The following is a 19,008-nucleotide window of genomic DNA, read 5'->3' as shown; positions in this document are numbered from 1 at the left end:
CATATGAAATTTAAAAAATATTGTGAGACAGTGAGCTCAGGGCACCCCAACCCTGACACTGCCTTTTTATATTCTGGGGACAATAAAATTAAAAAAACAACAAAAAAAACAACAACATTTTAGGTCAACCATCTGTGACTGAGCGCATTTAAGTCGTTTCTGAAGATGACCCTCTCATATTCTGGTAGGCATAGGCCTACACGGATTATTTCACGAGGGGAGATAATTTAATGTCCACTTACCATTATGAAAAGGATATACAAATGGTTACTGCCTTAAGATATCGTTTTTATTCTGCGAAGGGTAGACTATCGAATGATGCGAGGCTCTGCAAATTATATTTATTTAAATTTTGCTTCGCAAATTTAATTAGACTACATTCTTTTTACGAGATCAAATGAAAATAACACCCGGAAAGCTAATGACGTCATTAGAAAGTGACGTCATTAGCAATTGGAACCGGCCAATTTAGCGGTTCAAGGCTATACAGCTATTTTGTAGCCAGGTATTTTTTTTTTCTTCAAGAAATACCAAATATACAGTTAGTTCTGTAGAAAAACGATTCAGTTTACAATGGACATAACCATACTGAGTTTTTAGATTTGCGGATGTTATTGTCTGTTTGATGCCTGCGATTGTTTTCATTTTTAACCTCAGGTTAATTTAATGCCTTCGGTCAAAAATAACATTTGCGTGATCCAATAGACACCCGTCAATCTAAAAACTCCATGTCTATCTAATCTACCAAATCGTTTGCAATATGACGTCATTCAGCATACTTCAGATGACGTCATTTTTGAAGACACTAGCAGCATTTTACCACATTTTGCGTTTTAAAACTCTAATTCATAAGTAATTATGTAAGTTTTGTAATGTTTATCCCGACATAAAACATCATTTGTTAATAATGTATGTAAACCTACGACACAATAAGTATGTAACAGAAAACCTAGTTTGAAGACATAATCTATATTATAGGCTATAGCCTATCCCGTTCCAGCCAAAACATCGACAAATAGGCCTAGGGCCTAATAATTTCAGAATCCATGAGCAGGAAACGTTCTTCGATATGGGTAAGTATTGATGTGTTATTTATATCTTTAAGAATGTTTTCAAAATATGAAATTAGAAATGAAACATGTTTGTTATTTTCTTTTCACGTCAAGCCAAAGTGGAATTAATTTAAATGGTTTCTGGTTCGAGGTAGTCCTAGGCTATAGTTTGAAGTATGCCTAGGGCAGTGAACCCATTATTCGACCAGTGTATTTAATTAATTACCATACTCGTTTAAACTGAATAGTATATAGATTTTCCCAAAGTATTTTGAACATACGCGACATGGTAAATATTCTTTCTTCCAGAAACACAATAGCAGACGATAACCATGTGAATGAACTTAAGTAGGGCAGTGACCCCAGTATTCGACCAGTACCCAGTATTCGACCAGTGCATTTAATTAATTACCATACTCGTTTAAACTGAATAGTATATAGATTTCTCCAACGTATTTTGAACATACGCGACAGGGTGAACATTCTTTCTTCCGGAAAGGCAATAGCAGACGATAACCATGTGAATGAACGTAAGTATAAATTCATCGGCTATAGTGATTATGATAGCATTTTTATAGCATGCTCAGGGGCGTAGGCTGGGGGGGGGGGGGTAGCCCCCCCCCCCGCTGAAGCAAATGGTACGCTTTCAGAACTAAAACATACAGGTTTATACATATGGAGTTTCTGGTGGTGCAAAAACAAAATAGAAAAGGTCCACTTGGTTCATATTCGACCCCCCCCCCCCCCCAGGTCCAGCTCACGCTACGCCCCTAATGCTATTACATCATCCAACATCCCGTGAACATTTGCAATACTTTTAATCCATTTGAAATCTTTGAAAATGTCTTTAATGTTTTTATTTATAATCAAATTGAGCTGGCAATGCAATGTGACCTCAGTCATTATAATTTCGATCACGAGACCACGTGATCAAATAATGACATATGATAGAGAGGGTTGCCCCAGTATTCGACCAATAGAAAAGCTTGAGGATACAACTCCCAAGAACCACAAATTTACTACTTTTATGTCTTTTGGTGCTGTTTGTCAGGACTTACACAATTAAATTTTATTTTATTTTCAGTCTAGTATCATTATTTGTAAATTAAGATAGGACCAAAGAGACTGTTCATCAAAACGTAATTGTGTGTGTGGGAATGTGTATATAAGCATGTACGTGCGTGCGTAAATGCATGAATATGTTTTACAGCAAACACTTTTTGGATTTAGTTGTTTGATATATGCTGCATTTACTATGAAATAAACTTCAAAGTTTAGTTTTATTAGTTAATTAGAATGTGGTCGAATACTGGGTCAACTGGTCGAATACTGCAGACTGTTCCTTGCGGCACTCGAACCTACTCTAGTCGGCGTATACCGCATGAACAAAACTTGGGTCTATTCAATGAATAGCATTGCCAGTAAGTATTTACGAAGAAAAACAAATATTAGCAAATGCCAATAAAATGAACCTGTTATAATCCTTTCTTTCTTAAGTGGTCGAATACTGGGGTCGTTGCCCTACCATCGACGTCCCAAATACGATACGATATTTACTGAAATACTATTCTAAATGTTTTCAGCTACGATACGTGAAACAAAATAGATTGCAATCAATTAACGTAAAAAAAAATCAACAATGTGGACGTAAAACAAATCCATTCTACTAAATAAAAGTGAAACACCCTCTGGTAAACAGGAAAGAGTGCGACGTTTCTAACTGCGTTCAGGCGCATGCGTTTGCAAAAAAAGTATCGTACCGCGCATGTACGGTTCGTTATTTTTAATTTTTAAGGCTACTACAAAATGTTTTTTTACCTATGCACAGTTGACGAACACTTTGTTTAATAATTTTTAGAAGGAAAAATTCAATTTGACAAGCGTTCTGGTCCGGACCGCGTTTTACCAACAGCCATCGCTAACATTTGTTGGCACTACTGATAGGCATTACGTTCATACCAGTGAATAGTTTGTAAAATATAAGTTTATTTATAAATTGATTCTTAATTAACACAATTTATACACTAAAATTATTTACAATTGTTACCAATAGATTATGAATACTATTCACTACAGTAGAGGCACACAACTGTATCACACTTTTGCAGATCGAATATGATAATTGAAAACAAATTCTAACAACAGGGGTGTTAAAAATCATAAAAAATTAATGCTTTGGCCTTGTTGATCTTGAGTTGGAAGCATAACACAGTTAGGGACGTTGGCGATATATATTAATCGGCCATAGTGATAATATGAATGTCGGCCATTTTTAAAGCATGCTGTTACGCCATCCAACATTCCGTGAACATTTGCAATAATTTTAATCCGTTTGAAATCTTTGAAAATGTCTTTAATGCTTTTATTTTTAACCAAACACAGCTGACAATGGAATATGACCCCAGTCATTATAATTTTGACCACGTGACAACGTGGCCAACTAAAGACATATGATAGAGTTGCCCCAGTATTCGATCAATAGAAAAGCTTGAGGATACATTCCCAAAATAAACCCAAGAACAACAAATGTACTACTTTTATGTCTTTTGGTGCTGTTTGTCAGGACTTACACAATTAGGCTTATATATATATATATTTTTTTTTTCCAGTCTAGTATCATAATCTGTAAATTAAGATAGGGCCAAAGAGACTGTTCATCAGAAAGTATGTATCATTGTATTAATGTGTATACTACAAACATGTGCGTGCGTGTGTGCGTAAATACAGTTGTTAAAATCAACACTTTTTGGATTTAGTTGTTTGATATATGTCGCATTTACTATAAAATGAACTTCAAAGTTTAGTTTTATTAGTTAACTGGAAAGTGGTCGAAGTCTAGGTCATCTGGTCGAATACTACATACTGTTCATTGCGGCACTCAAAACTTGGGTCTATTTCATGAATAGCATTGTTAGTAAGTATGTACAGAGAAAAATAAATATTAGCAATATAAACGAACGTTATAATCCTTTCTTTCTTAGGTGGTCGAATACTGGGACCGTTGCCCTATAGGTCTATAGTCCATCCCATCATCCTCAACATGTTTTTTAGTAAATAATTTCAGCATGGTTTGACGTAAGACGAAAAGTAAAAATGTTTTTTTGTTTTTGTTTTTTTTGTTTGTTTTTTTTTAAAAGAAGAAAAGAAAGGAAAAAGAAGAGGACTATTTTTGTGTGCAACAGGCTCACAAATAAATAACTTGTAGTAAATTCCATAGTATTAAAAAAAGTGTTCCCTATCGGAAGGACTATAGAGTGAAGTCGTACATTTATCACGTGACCTATTTTTATACGCCCGTCTATGATGGGTAGTAATACGGTATGGTGTTGTCCGGTCGTCCATACGTCCGTCTGTTAACTTTTCTTGTCAGGACCATATCTTGCAACAGATGCATACTGGACCATCAAACCTCACACGTAGGAACAACTTGGGATGGCGGTGTGTCGCGTAGGCCTACGTACTATTAATAGGTAACTGTGACCTACTTTTCACAGTCTACTGCACATAACAGTAAATCCTTGTCCGGATCATACCTTGCACAGATGCATACAGGACCATCAAACTCACATGTAGTTGATCCACAACAAAGTGTTCATCCGTTGAAAACATTTCACATAATTAGACTTGAATCATACCTGCATCATATTCATTAATATGTATGGTTTTCCATCAAACTCCTAACGGGCGTATCATGTACCTCTCCGGTAGTCTTGTTTAAATTACTAGTATTATTACTGACCGAAAATGCAAGGCAGTAGGAAGCGATAAGGCTGGTCAGGCTTGAATGACCAATATTTGGCCTGATTTTTTATTTTAAAAAAGAAAGAAAAAAAGAAGAAAGAGAAACAAACAAAACAAATATACTATGGTATCATGAATCATAACTCGAAATATATCATTGTAACGTGCGTGTGTGTCTTCAAAATAGGCCTTACCGATAATTTGGGGCATCTTATGGGCGTGAAATGTAGAAATTTATCTAAGCATCATATTTTAAGTGATTGAGTGATAAATATATTTAGCTGACTAACCATATTTTTGATAGCTGCAGAAGGGAATGGGAAGGGTGGGGGTGCGAGTTGCGACTATAACACTTTGTATGTACACCAAGACTGGCGTTGGAAATGAAGATCCTTTTAACAAGTACCTCGAGTGCCATGCTGTCTATACGTAGTACTAAACCAAATAATTTCCGGCTGGATCACAGTTCGAGGTGCACCGAACTTTTGATAGTGAAGTTAACTCCACAAGTCCTATAATTGGTGATGAATGTGAGTATGTTGGTTGTAAAAAAAAATTAGTTTCATCTAGTCAAAAAATGTATGCAATTTTATTTCATCTAGTGCCACTGTGTCAAGTAGCCTTGTGCTTGAAACATGTATGGGGTATTTGTAAAACAACAACAACAAAAATACTCCGTGGCGTTTATGTCGATTGATACACTGCACGTAGGAGTTTCAGCCACATATGTGACTATTGTCGTCTATGGGATTTGATTTGGTAGCATTGTTGAGTCATGGCTCATGATGCGATGGCTTACGTGAATAATGCCAGATTGATTTTACACACACGGAATGCTTCATACAGAGATTTCTAGCAAAAGCTCCTCCCAGGCGAGTGGCGGGAACTTGCATAGTAGCTTTTAAACATTTGTTCCCAACGCTACATATAGAATATCAGGTTTCTACGTTTTGTTATCGTGGTTATTTGGCGAGGTTAAGATAACAGTGTAACAATCGAGCTTCAGCGAGCCTGTTATACCGTTATCGAACTAAGCCAAATAACCACGATATCAAAACGTAGTAAAATATATATATCTATTTTTTAAAATCATGAACCCCTTTCAAGTTATATTTTTGTAATATGTTTCAGTCAAAAGCGGTATAGAAACTATTAGTTTTATTGCAATAATGCAAATATGAATAAACGTTTTGTTATTGGCATTTCCCTTTAATTCTAACATAATATACTCTTCAAAAAAAGAAACGCAAAAGGGTACAAATGGGTTATAACTCCGATTTTATGTTTCCTACCGGTTCATGCTTTGTGAATATAAGGTCATTGCATGCTCCAAACACATTCCCACGGTTACATTCGATAAAACGCAGCTACTGTACAATAAAGTTCCAAAATGTGAATATTCGAAAAAACGCAGCCACGTGCAAACCATGTCACCACTGCACGTGCGTTGTCTGCACGCGCAACATGAACACCGACAGTATAAAAGTGCAGGGTGTTCGCTTGCCTGGCCTCTGTATCTGGCCGACAGTTGACAATCCAGGACATGCCACGTCTCAGTGAACCGCAGAGAAACAATGCCATCGGCCGACTAGACGCAGGCGAATCCAGAACGGCCGTTGCCAGGGCATTCCATGTGTCCCCAAGCACCATCTCCAGACTGTGGGACCGTTACCAGCAACATGGATCAACACGTGACCTCCCTAGATCCGGTCGACCACGGGTCACTACCACCGGGCAGGACCGCTACATCCGGGTACGCCACCTTCGGGAACGATTGACTACTGCCACCTCCACAGCCGCAGCAATACCAGGTTTGCGCAGGATATCCGACCAGACCGTACGGAACCGCCTACGTGAGGTAGGAATTCGTGCCAGACGTCCAGTTCGAGGTGTCATCTTAACACCACAACACCGTCGACTCCGACTGCAGTGGTGCCAGATTCATCGACAATGGCCTCAACTGCGATGGAGACAGGTGTGGTTCAGTGACGAGTCCCGATTTCTGCTCCGACGTCATGATGGAAGATGTCGCGTGTATAGGCGTCATGGTGAACGTTGTGCGGCAAACTGCGTGCAGGAAGTGGACAGATTCGGCGGGGGTAGTGTCATGGTGTGGGCAGCCATCTCACACACTGGCAGAACTGACCTGGTCCACGTGCAGGGCAACCTGAATGCACAGGGCTACATTGACCAGATCCTCCGGCCACACATCGTTCCAGATATGGCCAACGCCAACGCAGTGTTCCAACATGACAACGCCAGGCCTCACACAGCACGTCTCACAACGGCTTTCCTACAGAACAACAACATTAATGTCCTTCCTTGGCCATCGATATCACCGGATTTGAACCCAATTGAGCATCTATGGGACGAGTTGGACCGACGCCTCCGACAGCGACAACCACAGCCCCAGACCCTGCCCGAGCTGGCAGCAGCCTTGCAGGCCGAGTGGGCCACCATCCCCCGGGACGTCATCCGTACTCTGATTGCTTCAATGGGCAGGCGGTGCCAGGCAGTTGTCAACACACGCGGAGGCCACACCCGGTATTGACTCCAGATGACCTTAACCTTGGTGGTGTGTCCTATCACTTACTCACAATGGACTAGAGTGAATTGTGAACAATCCTGCAACATTTGGTAATTATCGGACTCACCATTCAATAATTAAATCAATTCTCCAAATGTTACGACAATGTGGTTTTGCGTTTCTTCTTTTGAAGAGTATATTAAAAAGATGGGACGCGTACGCCTGAGGGCACCGAGATAACGTATGGTCAAATTTTCAAAACTGTGGGCCTGTACCGCCTTGTTCCCCCTTTATTAAGACGAGACAAACACGAAAGTATGTCATTATAAGACTGCAGTCTATGATAGACGTTTGTTGCTTTGATACCGGTGGTAACCGATCAACTTTTATTACTAGTTCTTCCTGTTTTCGTGCAGTTCATACACCATGAAGAAAATGTTTATTTTTACTAATTTAATAAATAACTATATTTATTACCTCCAGTGACCACTCATAACAGGGAAATTATTTTCCGTATTTTCTCAATGAGAAATATTATGCAGTGTTGTGACGTACAATATTACTGGATGATTTGACACTTACAAACCAATGACTTTGTCTGTACTAAATATAACATTATCGCCATTTGGCAAACACACAAAATGACGTCATGTACTTTAATGAGTTTGCGTTCACGACTGTTTTAATATTAAATTTATAACAAAATGTCATTTTAACGCAAATCATTATTTATATTTTTAGCAGAATAACGATAATTTTGTTTTTGAAAATTATCTGTTAACGTGATTAAAATGCAAAGTTATAGCAGTACCCAGAACAGTGTGTAAAGTGGTTTACATTGTTTCTATAGCCTATATGTACGTGCATGTGCGCCTAAAATAAAGGCGTTTAGAGAAAACATAGTTGGGGTAATAAATCAATGTATATCCAGGATGAAATACTTTTCATTTGTCACTCGGTAAAGCTCGCGACAACTAAAAATAATTTGATTCGGGACATAATTTTGATAATAACTAGTATCTCGTTTATTATCCTCTATATATCTCAGGCGCTCTTTTGTTCATTCGCCACGAACATGGTGAAGGGGTGGATCTAATTATACAGTCATGCTAAAATACACAGGCAAAAGGGCATCTTGTCTAAAGGGGGAGGGGGTTCGAACCCCCCTACCCCCACCCTGTATTCGTTTCTGTACAGTGGCGTAGGCAGGATTTTGTATTGGGGGGGGGGGGGGGGGCGGGGGCACCTGGCAGCCAAGTAAACAATGATATTGAGTACGCCACTGATCACCCCTAATTTTGCCGGGATTGACGGGGGGGGGGGGGGGGGGGGGGGGGGGGGCATGCGTTATCAGTTGATGTTCAGTTATTTTTTAATTTTATACCTTTTTATTTACATTTAATTCAGAAAATTAAAATTTATAAAACCTTATGTAAATCATTATAATGAATCGGAATTTTGACGGAAAAAAACCGAATTCCCGTATTTGTGTATTGATACAGTTGTAAATCATTGTGGAATAGAGTTCGATTGGTTTTTTTAATATAGTTTTGTATGATGACAATATTAATGCATTTGGAATTACAAGAACGTTATCAGTTGATGTTCAGTTATTTTTTAATTTTATACCTTTTTATTTACATTTAATTCAGAAAATTAAAATTTATAAAACCTTATGTAAATCATTATAATGAATCGGAATTTTGACGGAAAAAAACCGAATTCCCGTATTTGTGTATTGATACAGTTGTAAATCATTGTGGAATAGAGTTCGATTGGTTTTTTTAATATAGTTTTGTATGATGACAATATTAATGCATTTGGAATTACAAGAATTGAACGTTATATTTTTTAAGCCGTTCATACTTAAGTGTGTAAGACGGTTTTGGTGTTTATCATCGCATGAACGTCAAAAATATAACGTTCAATTCTTAAATGAAGTTCAACAATTATTGCTGTAAATGGATGTTTGAAAAATGAGAAAACGACCTACCTGAAAATTGAGCAAACATCCGTCATGCGCACAGCTCATTTCCTAGTGACATGATAACACTTCAAATTATCAGCTTGTGATTATCAGGTCAATAGGAGGCATGGCTGCATGATAAAAATATTTATGCGTATGCTTTCACATAATATTGTGTTGTTTTTCAAATAGTAGCTTGTTGTAATGAAATGCTTAAAAGCACTGTGTATAGTTATAACAGATGTAGCATCTACCAGTTCCCCCATCTCGTTTATTATAAAGAGGAAACCTCCCCATCTATTATCTGCCAGGTTGTCCTGTAAGAGACTGTGTTCGGACGTACCTTATACCCACCTGTGCGAGTTTCAGGACAATGGAAATGTGATGCAATATTTGATTTTATTACCCACCTGTTGAACATATAGCGGTGTCATAACAAGATTATATCCATCCTTCCCCACGTATCAAACATTTGATAATAAATTCTGCTACCAAAAACGTTCTCTAGTAACTTTATATTCTTCTACCCCTAAGATGGATTTAGAACTTTATTAAAATGACAAAACAATACATTTACAGAACATTGTCAAAACAATTGCTATCAAATTAATCGTTAATGTTTCTTGACCTAGTTAGTGTTCCAATGTAGCGTTAGTAGTGTAGCAGTATCAGATTTTTCATATTTCCCAAACACAGAAAGGAAAACAGCTACGGGTGGGTTCAGACAATTTATTCGATGTCACACAAAATGAAGACAAGGAAAAACACCCTACAAGAACAATAAAACAACAATAAATATCACATCATACAATACATATAGAATTCATGTATATGTCACCAAGTAAAATAATTTACGTATACATATAACATTTATATCACAATTTAAGCAAATATATTTAATCATATTCATCCCATCATAAAAATAATGTAAACTGAATTATCCTGCTTTAAATCCTAAGTATTTAATGCCAAACTATAAAAACATTCGATAACAAAGCAAATACCTGTAATAAGTACACTTGATGAACATGACAAATACAACTGGTCATATACCACAATTATACATGAAAAAGTGATATCTGACAAACATAATACATAAAAACTCATACCAGGTAGATGACACCTGGGTGTAAGACAAACTGGATTCTCCAGCACACGGAAAGAGAACAGGACAATCTACAATTCAAATACAAGACATATAAAAGAAACTATTGACAATCACATATCGTTAAACACGATGAACTAAAACACATACACATACAAATACACATACACAGTTAACATGACTGTGATGGTACATGCTCTTAATTTCTTTTCGCCTGTACTAGAGGGCCGTGTGCAGTTCCAATATGCACTTAGCCCAGGTGGGCACTTTGTTACGTAATACCTTCGCGCGACCGTGCATCCCAATATGCACTTAGCCCAGGTGCGGAGGCCATGTGGCCAGTAGTTACGTAATACCTCCGCGCGACCATGGAATCTCTAGCGAACTGGCGACAGTAAGTCTGACCATCTAAGAAAAATATGCCGGCGTGGTCTCTGTGGAAGATTCACATGATACGTGAGGTGCCGCGATGTACCCCCAGGCGATATTCGGGATTTATGATAAATAGCTAGGGTTTTAGACATATCGGGGAGAAACATAGGAAGGCCTCCAGGGATCGTTAGTCCGTCCGGACTGGTAATTATATATTTTCTGCTCTGCGTTTCTCAATTATCACACGTTATTGAACAAGTAGTAAGGGTTAATTAAAAATTAACCAGTTAGGAATAGAGTTGTAATTCCTTTATTAATTAAGTTCTCCTCGAAGCGTTTCTCAATTATCACACATGTGGGTGTTGTGTCACGGTGAAGTGATTAGCATATTGTGTGAACTAGACACCTAGAGATTAACTAATTAAGTGATCAGTTCTGGGTTGTTATTATTTGTTGTTGTTAATTAACTACTGCGGCTGTACATTTGTCAGCGTAGGTTAATACAGATTCCAAAGTGTATTGTGTTTTTGTTGTGTTTTCTAGTGAACTAAACGTGCTATAATAATATATACTTTATATAAGATCTTATCTCTGATCATACCTAGACGAGCCAGCGGGTATAACTGCCTGTTACAGAGAGATCTAATAGATATACAGTTAGGAGAGATATTTGGACAATCGTGTTTCATTCAGTTACGGGTATTATAGAATCCCCGTGACAATGACATTCAGATTGTAGGTTTTCTTTAAGCCAGCTATCTTGAACAAATATTTATTCAATGTAATTTAATCTATATACCCAATATAAATACTCATTACTTTATACATTCATAAAGTAATTAAACAATAACTAGCCACAGTACTTTCTAATGGTGTTAACTAACAATTCATGTATACGAAACATACATATATTAAATAAAACAAAATACAGACTAACCTTTCAGATAATATCCACTTTCAAATAATACTTTCAGTTCCACCTTTAACAATGAAATCTGGCCTGACAATATAATCTTAGCAGGAGAAATAAACCTGAACACTAGAGACAAGTTGTTTTATTCCCTGATGGGCTTGGGAGAGGAGTTTGAGAACATGCAAGGCAAGTAACGTGCGTTAGTACAGTGTAAGCTGAAAGAACGATTACCACAATTACAAGTTACCAGCCTATTGTTTGACATAACCTGGCTAAGGATAAAATAAAACATTAGTTAAACAATAAGCTGACAGCAGGCAAGCTGTAAATAAAAACATACATTAATTACAAAAGCTGATAGCAGGCAATATCTGCAAATAAAACATTAAATACAAATCCTAACTAAAACAAATACCACATACGTCCACAGTAGAAGCAATAAATACTTTGTGCTCGAATGTGTTGTGTTCTTATTTTTCTATGTAACATATTGGCAATTCTTGATTATAAAATTGTCACCAACTACTATGTATTAAATATATAGTTATATGTTCCTGATTTTGACTGTGTATTAAATATATAGTCTTATGTTCCTGATTTTGACTGTGTATTAAATACAGTTAAATTGTCCTGATTTTGACTCTAGATACCATTAATTTGATCCTGTTCGAGTTTACTCTTAACATGAACTAAAATGTTAGTGACTAATACAAAAACTACACAAAGAAACGCGACACCCCTATCTGAAATCGACTATGTGTCGGATTTCTTCTTTTTTGTACCAGTCATAATCTTATACATTAAAGTTTTAAGTGAACTGGAAGCTACTAAAACTAAAGGTCTGTTTCAGATTCCGACTTAAGGAACTACAGGGTAAAGCCAGCTGACATTAAGTACTTAACTACCCCTCAAGTTAGACAGAATTAATAATAATAATAATAATAATAATAATAATAATAATAACCCCACAACAACAGCGTAAAGACAAAACCTATGACTAGTAACTTTTGTAGAGGTCTGTATATAATGTGTGATTAATTTATTAGGACGAGGCTTGGAGGACGCATCTTTGGAGGAAAGACCGCGAACAATCAAGTGTATCGATCGAAACACAAAGTCGAAAATTCTCTTTAAAGACAGTAACCAGGTATGTACGTTCAATGGTCATTGTTCATAACTTTTGTAAATAGGCCTACACACAAGAAAGATCAAAGTAATACGAATAGTTTAAAAAGTAATAATATGGGATAGGTGGGTGGATGGATGGGTGGGGGGGGGGGGGGGGCTGTTATGTGTATCTGTATTATTTCATTTGGGGCAGGATCTACCTCGCCTGGTGTGATTGGGTTGCAGGATTGAACCCTCTCAATAGAAAAGTGCACATAAAAGATCCCTTGCTGCGGGTTTCCTCAAATGTTTGACATCCAAAAAAGGATGATGAATACCTCAATGTGCTCTAGTGGTGTCGTTAAACAAAACAAACTTTAACTTTTATTATTTCATGAGTTGTTAAAACAAATCTATTTTGACCGACAGCATCGATATTTGTCGAAATCTAGTAGGCGTCAACTTGTTTAACACCGCTGGGTCCTCATGATTCCTGACAAAAGCAAACACGTTGCGCCGCATCAAATGTTGCGTCGCGTCGTCTAATCTGGGCCAAGTTCAACCAGACCGAGTAGAAAAACGTCCGCTAGATCGGTGTAGCATTTAGTTTGCACTCCCCAGTCATTATTATACGTATAATTTGCACTCCCCAACAGGGGTTGAATTTTTTTTTTTAACCACTATCCTAAAGGAATTGTGAATTTCAAAAAACACTATTCCGTCTAAAAAGGTACTAATAGCTACTATCCCTTCAATTATTAATGTGCCACTAGTTTTTCTGACTGTGCTACGTCGCCCTGTACAACATTGCGTAACGAACAATTTTTTATATATCAGTCTATGCATTACTGCGTTCTAGTTGGAATTACAAACGAATTCACTCCAAACATTAGTCTCAATCAAAAAGACGTTTATTTTGTACCGGTAAGTGCATGAGAAAGGTCTTAGTAGCGCGAGGATTTGTTCTGCAGAAAAATGTAGCTGAAGAAAAAGCGTAAGTGCAATAGTCGCAGCCGATTTTCGGTATTCCGTGCTTTATTTTCACTTTCATGACGGAATATTGGAAGAATTGTTTTACTATTCCGTTTCGAAATTTACTATTTGCGGAATAGCAGAATAGCGTAAAATTCGACCCCTGCCCAAGTTATTATTATTAATATATATAATATGCACTCTCCACTACTATGTTTAAATACTGAATACATTAATTGTCTCTTAACAGAACTTTGGATTGATAATAATTTAAGTTCTATTCAGTTAATACAATCCACATTCATAATTAGTCGACTATCGACCCAACCGGAGTGTACTATAGGTTTCATCTCAGTTCTTCTGTCTGTTCATCTGTCTGTCTGTCCATCCGTCTGTCCCACATAGGTTTTTTTTTCACAATGCCTCGAGATATTCAGCTGAAATTTTGTATATAATATTATCATATACTATTACAGATCAAGTTTGCTTTCATAACGATTTACCCATTTTAACTGAATTATGGCCCTTGAACTTAGGGGATACGGAAATTTGTTTTCCGGACTCCCCCCTCGCCAATGCCTCTATATATTGAGCTGAATGTTTCTGTATAGCTTTATAGTGTACCATTACAGATTAAGTTTGACGTTCATGACGATTTACCTACTTTAACAGAGACGTGGCCCTTGAATGAATTAATAAATGTTTAACGACACCATACAACAAAAAATATACATCGGCTATTGGGTGTCAGAAAAGGTATGATAATTGTGATATGTAAGTCTACCCATGGGCATATAAGGTGCCACTTGACTGGGGTGGGGTGGGTCTGAAGTAATGATTTTTTGATTATAAAATATGAACCTATTTACGACCAAGATTTGCAATGTTATCTGCACATAATTCATGTCATATTAATCGGAAGTAAAGGAAGCAAGGGATGGGTGAAGATATTCAAGGATCCACCCGATCACCATAAACGAGTTATTATTTTTATTCTGCAAATTTTCAAGAGCGGATCCAGGTACGTTTTAATAACCATATATATTAAGTTAATATATGTTTAATAATTATTATGTTAATCTCTGATAAAACCTTTTAGCAAGTGTCACGGGGATTCTATAATACCCGTAACTGAATAAAACACGATTGTCCAAATATCTCTCCTAACTGTATATCTATTAGATCTCTCTGTAACGGGCGGTATATACCCGCTGTGGCTCGTCTCTAGGTATGATCAGAGATAAGATCTTATATAAAGTATATATTATTATAGCACGTTTAGTTCACTAGAAAACACAACAAAAACATAATACACTTTGGAATCTGTATTAACCTACGCTGACAAATGTACAGCCGCAGTAGTTAATTAATAACAACAATAATAACAACCCAGAACTGATCACTTAATTAGTTAATCTCTAGGTGTCTAGTTTACACAATATGCTAATCACTTCCTCGCGACACAACACCCACACGTGTGATAATTGAGAAACGCTAACACACACACGTGCGATAATGGGGAAACGCTTCCAGGGGAACTTAATTAATAAAGGAATTACAGCTCTATTCCTAACTGTTTAATTTTTAATTAACCCTAACTACTCATTCAATAACCTTGTAATACAGAATTAATACTGGTACCTATCACAATAAAGACAATAACCTACAGTTTACCTAGGTCCTCTAGGATGACTGGCTAAGCTTTATATTACCAAATACTCGTATAATTATAGAACAGTAAGACTACGATTTACTTCGTCAGATGACCGAAGACACTGTCTAAAGAATATTGGTATAATACAGTATTAAAATATTTAAAGTCACATCAATCACATCAAGGTTATACAACAGAGCAGAAATAATATATTTACCAAAGTCCAAACGGACTAACGTTCCCTGTGGCTGTCCTTTTTGCTTCTCTCTCATAACTCTAAAACACTCGCTATTTATTATTAATCGAATATCGCCTGGGGGTACATCGCGGCACCGAATCTTATCATGTGAGTTTCCACCACGACCAGAGTCGGTATATTTTTCTCTGATCGTCAGACTGGCTGACACCGATCGTCGCCAAATCATGGTTGTAAAAACCGCACTCGCGGAGGTATTACGTAACTACTCACCACATGGCCTTCGCACCTGCTCTGGGTGTGTATTAGGCATACAGCTCGACGACCGTCGCGCAAAGGTATTACGTAACAAGTTGCCCATCTGGCTAAGTGCATTTGGAACTGCACACGGTCCTCTAAAACAATTAATATCGCCACAGGCGAAAAGAAATTAAGAGCATGTACCGTCACACACCCCCACCTCAAAAAGGATATTTCCTCTACTCTAGGAATAGGGAAATATACTACGTTAAAACAAAAAGTGCGTTAACCGACGCATCCGGGCATTTATAACACATGTAATAATAAGGTGACTACCAGTAATCACACTGAGTCTCTGAGTCCCTGGTATACAAATAAAATATATATTAAAAAAAACCAGAAATCAAGAATGTCAACACATTATCATAACGTTCAACTTCGGGACAGGGCATCAGCGATTACATTGGATGTGCCCTTGATATGTTCAATGGTAATTGGGTATTCTTGCAGAAGAAGACTCCACCTCAAAACTCTCTGGTTGGTGGCTTTCATTCTGTGAATGAAGGTAAGCAGATTATGATCAGTAAAGACCACCACTTGATGCACTGCCGATTTCACGTAGATCTGAAAATGCTTCAGAGCTTGTACCATGGCCAAAGCTTCCTTCTCTATAGTGGAATAGTTCACCCGGTGTTTGTCAAACTTTTTGGAGAAGAAACTTACAGGATGATCCAGTCCATTTTCGTCTTCCTGGAACAACACAGCTCCAGCTCCCACGTCACTGGCATCCACAGCTAGCTTGAAAGGCATTCGGTAGTCTGGTGCTGCCATCACGGGAGACGAGGAGAGCATCTGCTTGAGACGGTTGGATGACTTGTCGCATTCATCTGACCACTGGAACTTCGTTTCCTTCTTTAGCAGCGATGTGATGGGGGCCACTACCGTCGCAAATTTAGCACAGAAACGACGATAATAACCGGCCATACCAAGGAACCAGCGAAATTCACGACGGTTGGTCGGTGCAGGGTACTGGCTGATGCTTAGTGTCTTGGCCTGCAGTGGGGCGACGCAACCATGTCCGACAGTATGACCTAAGTAGGTCACTGAAGCTTTCACGAATTCACATTTGCCCAGGTTCACAGTCAAGTTAGCTTTCTGTAGGCGACTGAATATTTGTTGTAGCCCGGTTAAATGTTCATCCCAAGTGTCGGTGGCTAACACCACATCGTCCAGATACACACTGACGTTTTCTAGGTCTGATAACACCTGGTTCATCATCCTTTGAAAGGCAGCAGGGGCAGTCTTCAAACCAAACGGCATCACTCGGAATTGGAAGAGGCCGTCAGGTGTGATGATCGCCAGAATGTCCTTTGCTTCCTCTGTTAACGGAATGGCATAAAAACCCTTCAGTAGGTCCAATTTGGTGATGTATTGCACGTGTCCAACTCTGTCGATGCAATCGTCAAGGCGGGGTAGAGGGTAGGCATCTGCCTTGATGAGTTGATTCACGCGACGTAGGTCAGCGCACACCCGGAAACTGTTATCTCCCTTTTGAATCAGAATAACAGGTGATGCCCACTGACTGTTTGATGGTTCCAGAATGTCGTGTTCCAACATGTAATCTATCTCCTTTTTTAGTGCCGCGCGTTTTACAGGATTTATCCGATAGGCATGCTGTCGAATCGGCGTAGCGTTGGGTTCCAAGCGCACATCCTGGATTAAGGTATTGGTAACCGTTGGAAAGTCCTGACAAATGGAAACATTGTCTTGTATCAACGTGGTCAACTTTGCTCGCTGGGTGCTGTCAAGGTGCTGTAGATAAGAACTCAAGTCTGCTAGAACCTGGCTGTTGGTTAACTTGATCTCTGATGTCTTGACGTCCTTATTCAAAGGAAGTTGAGTGACTCTCAGTTTGGACAGGCAACACTGGAACTATCGGCAGTCTGTCAAAATAACCTTTTAGCAAATTGATGTGACAATACCTACTTTTCCTAACCCTATCAGGAGTGTTTATCACATACTCTGTCTCATTAACCCGTTTGTGCACAACATAGGGACCGAAATACCTGTTCTGTAATGAACCCCGTTTAATGGAAAGGTACAGCAGCACTTTATCCCCTGGTTTAAATTCCCGACTCCTAGCCTTCTTATCAAACACTGATTTTATTTTGCTCTGAGCATAGCTCAGATGCTTCCTAGCCAGTTCGGTCGCCTGCCACAACCTATCTCTAACTCTCCCTACATAAATCAGCAGGTTTTCGGCATTATCCTTGTCTAACCAACTATCTTTTACCAATTTGAGAGGGCCTCGGGCTGAATGCCCATAGACCAACCCAAATGGGATGAATCCTAAGGATTCTTGCTTAGCATCCCGTGCTGCGAACAACACGAAAGGAATTGACTGGTCCCAGTCAGTACCATTGTCGAAATAATGGCAGCGGAGCATACTTTTCATGCTCTGGTGGAAACATTCTATGGTGAACTGGCTCTCAGGGTGGAATGCAGCAGAACGAATCTGTCGTATATATCTAACATAGACAGTACTTGCTGGATTAACTTGCTCATAAAGTTCGTACCCCGGTCGCTTTGAATTTCACCTGGTAAACCCGTGTACGTGAAGTACTTAAGCAGCGCACTAGCTACAACAGATGCAGTAACCTTCCTTAAGGGAATCGCCTCTGGAAAACGCGTAGTTAAGCACATAATTGTTAACAAGAATTGGTTGCCTGAACGCGTTTTCGGTAATGGCCCCACGATATCTATCAACACTTTTGAAAAAGCTTCCCCAACTATGGGAACCTTCTGCAGGGGATAGGGACGAATTAGCTGATTTGGTTTGCCCACAACCTGACACACATGACATGACATACAATGCTTACTGACATCTGCAAACATTCCCTTCCAATAAAACTCTGAGGCAAGTTTACTATGAGTTTTATTCCGCCCTAAGTGGCCCGCAAACACGTCCTCATGTGCTAACAATAACAATGACGGATGGTACTTAGAGGGCACCACAATTCTACATCTTTTCACACATTCCTCACTACCAGGCACAACCTTTTCCACACTCTTATTCATTAACACTCCCATGTCCATATAATACCCTGACATCTGATCCTCCATCTCACCCTCAGTTAACAATGTAGTGCAAGCTGCCAACAAA

General features: G+C 38.5%; 1 protein-coding gene across 3 annotated transcripts in view; it reads left to right on the top strand.

Moving 5' to 3' along the window:
- The first annotated feature begins 786 nt into the window (after positions 1–786).
- Positions 787–19,008, top strand: part of LOC121368204 (nitric oxide synthase, brain-like) — a 57,652-nt gene continuing 39,430 nt past the window's right edge. For 2 of the 3 annotated variants that reach the window (XM_041492838.1, XM_041492836.1), the window contains exons 1-2: positions 787–1,073; positions 12,723–12,823. In XM_041492838.1, the coding sequence (XP_041348772.1) occupies positions 1,070–1,073; positions 12,723–12,823 (105 nt within the window). In that variant the 5' untranslated portion in view covers positions 787–1,069. The remainder of the gene's footprint in view (positions 1,074–12,722; positions 12,824–19,008) is intronic. The other variant, XM_041492837.1, reaches the window with a different exon arrangement.

Source organism: Gigantopelta aegis, chromosome 3 (assembly GCF_016097555.1).
Source record: "Gigantopelta aegis isolate Gae_Host chromosome 3, Gae_host_genome, whole genome shotgun sequence".
NCBI lineage: Eukaryota > Metazoa > Mollusca > Gastropoda > Neomphalida > Peltospiridae > Gigantopelta > Gigantopelta aegis.
This window is presented reverse-complemented; position numbering and strand designations above follow the sequence as displayed.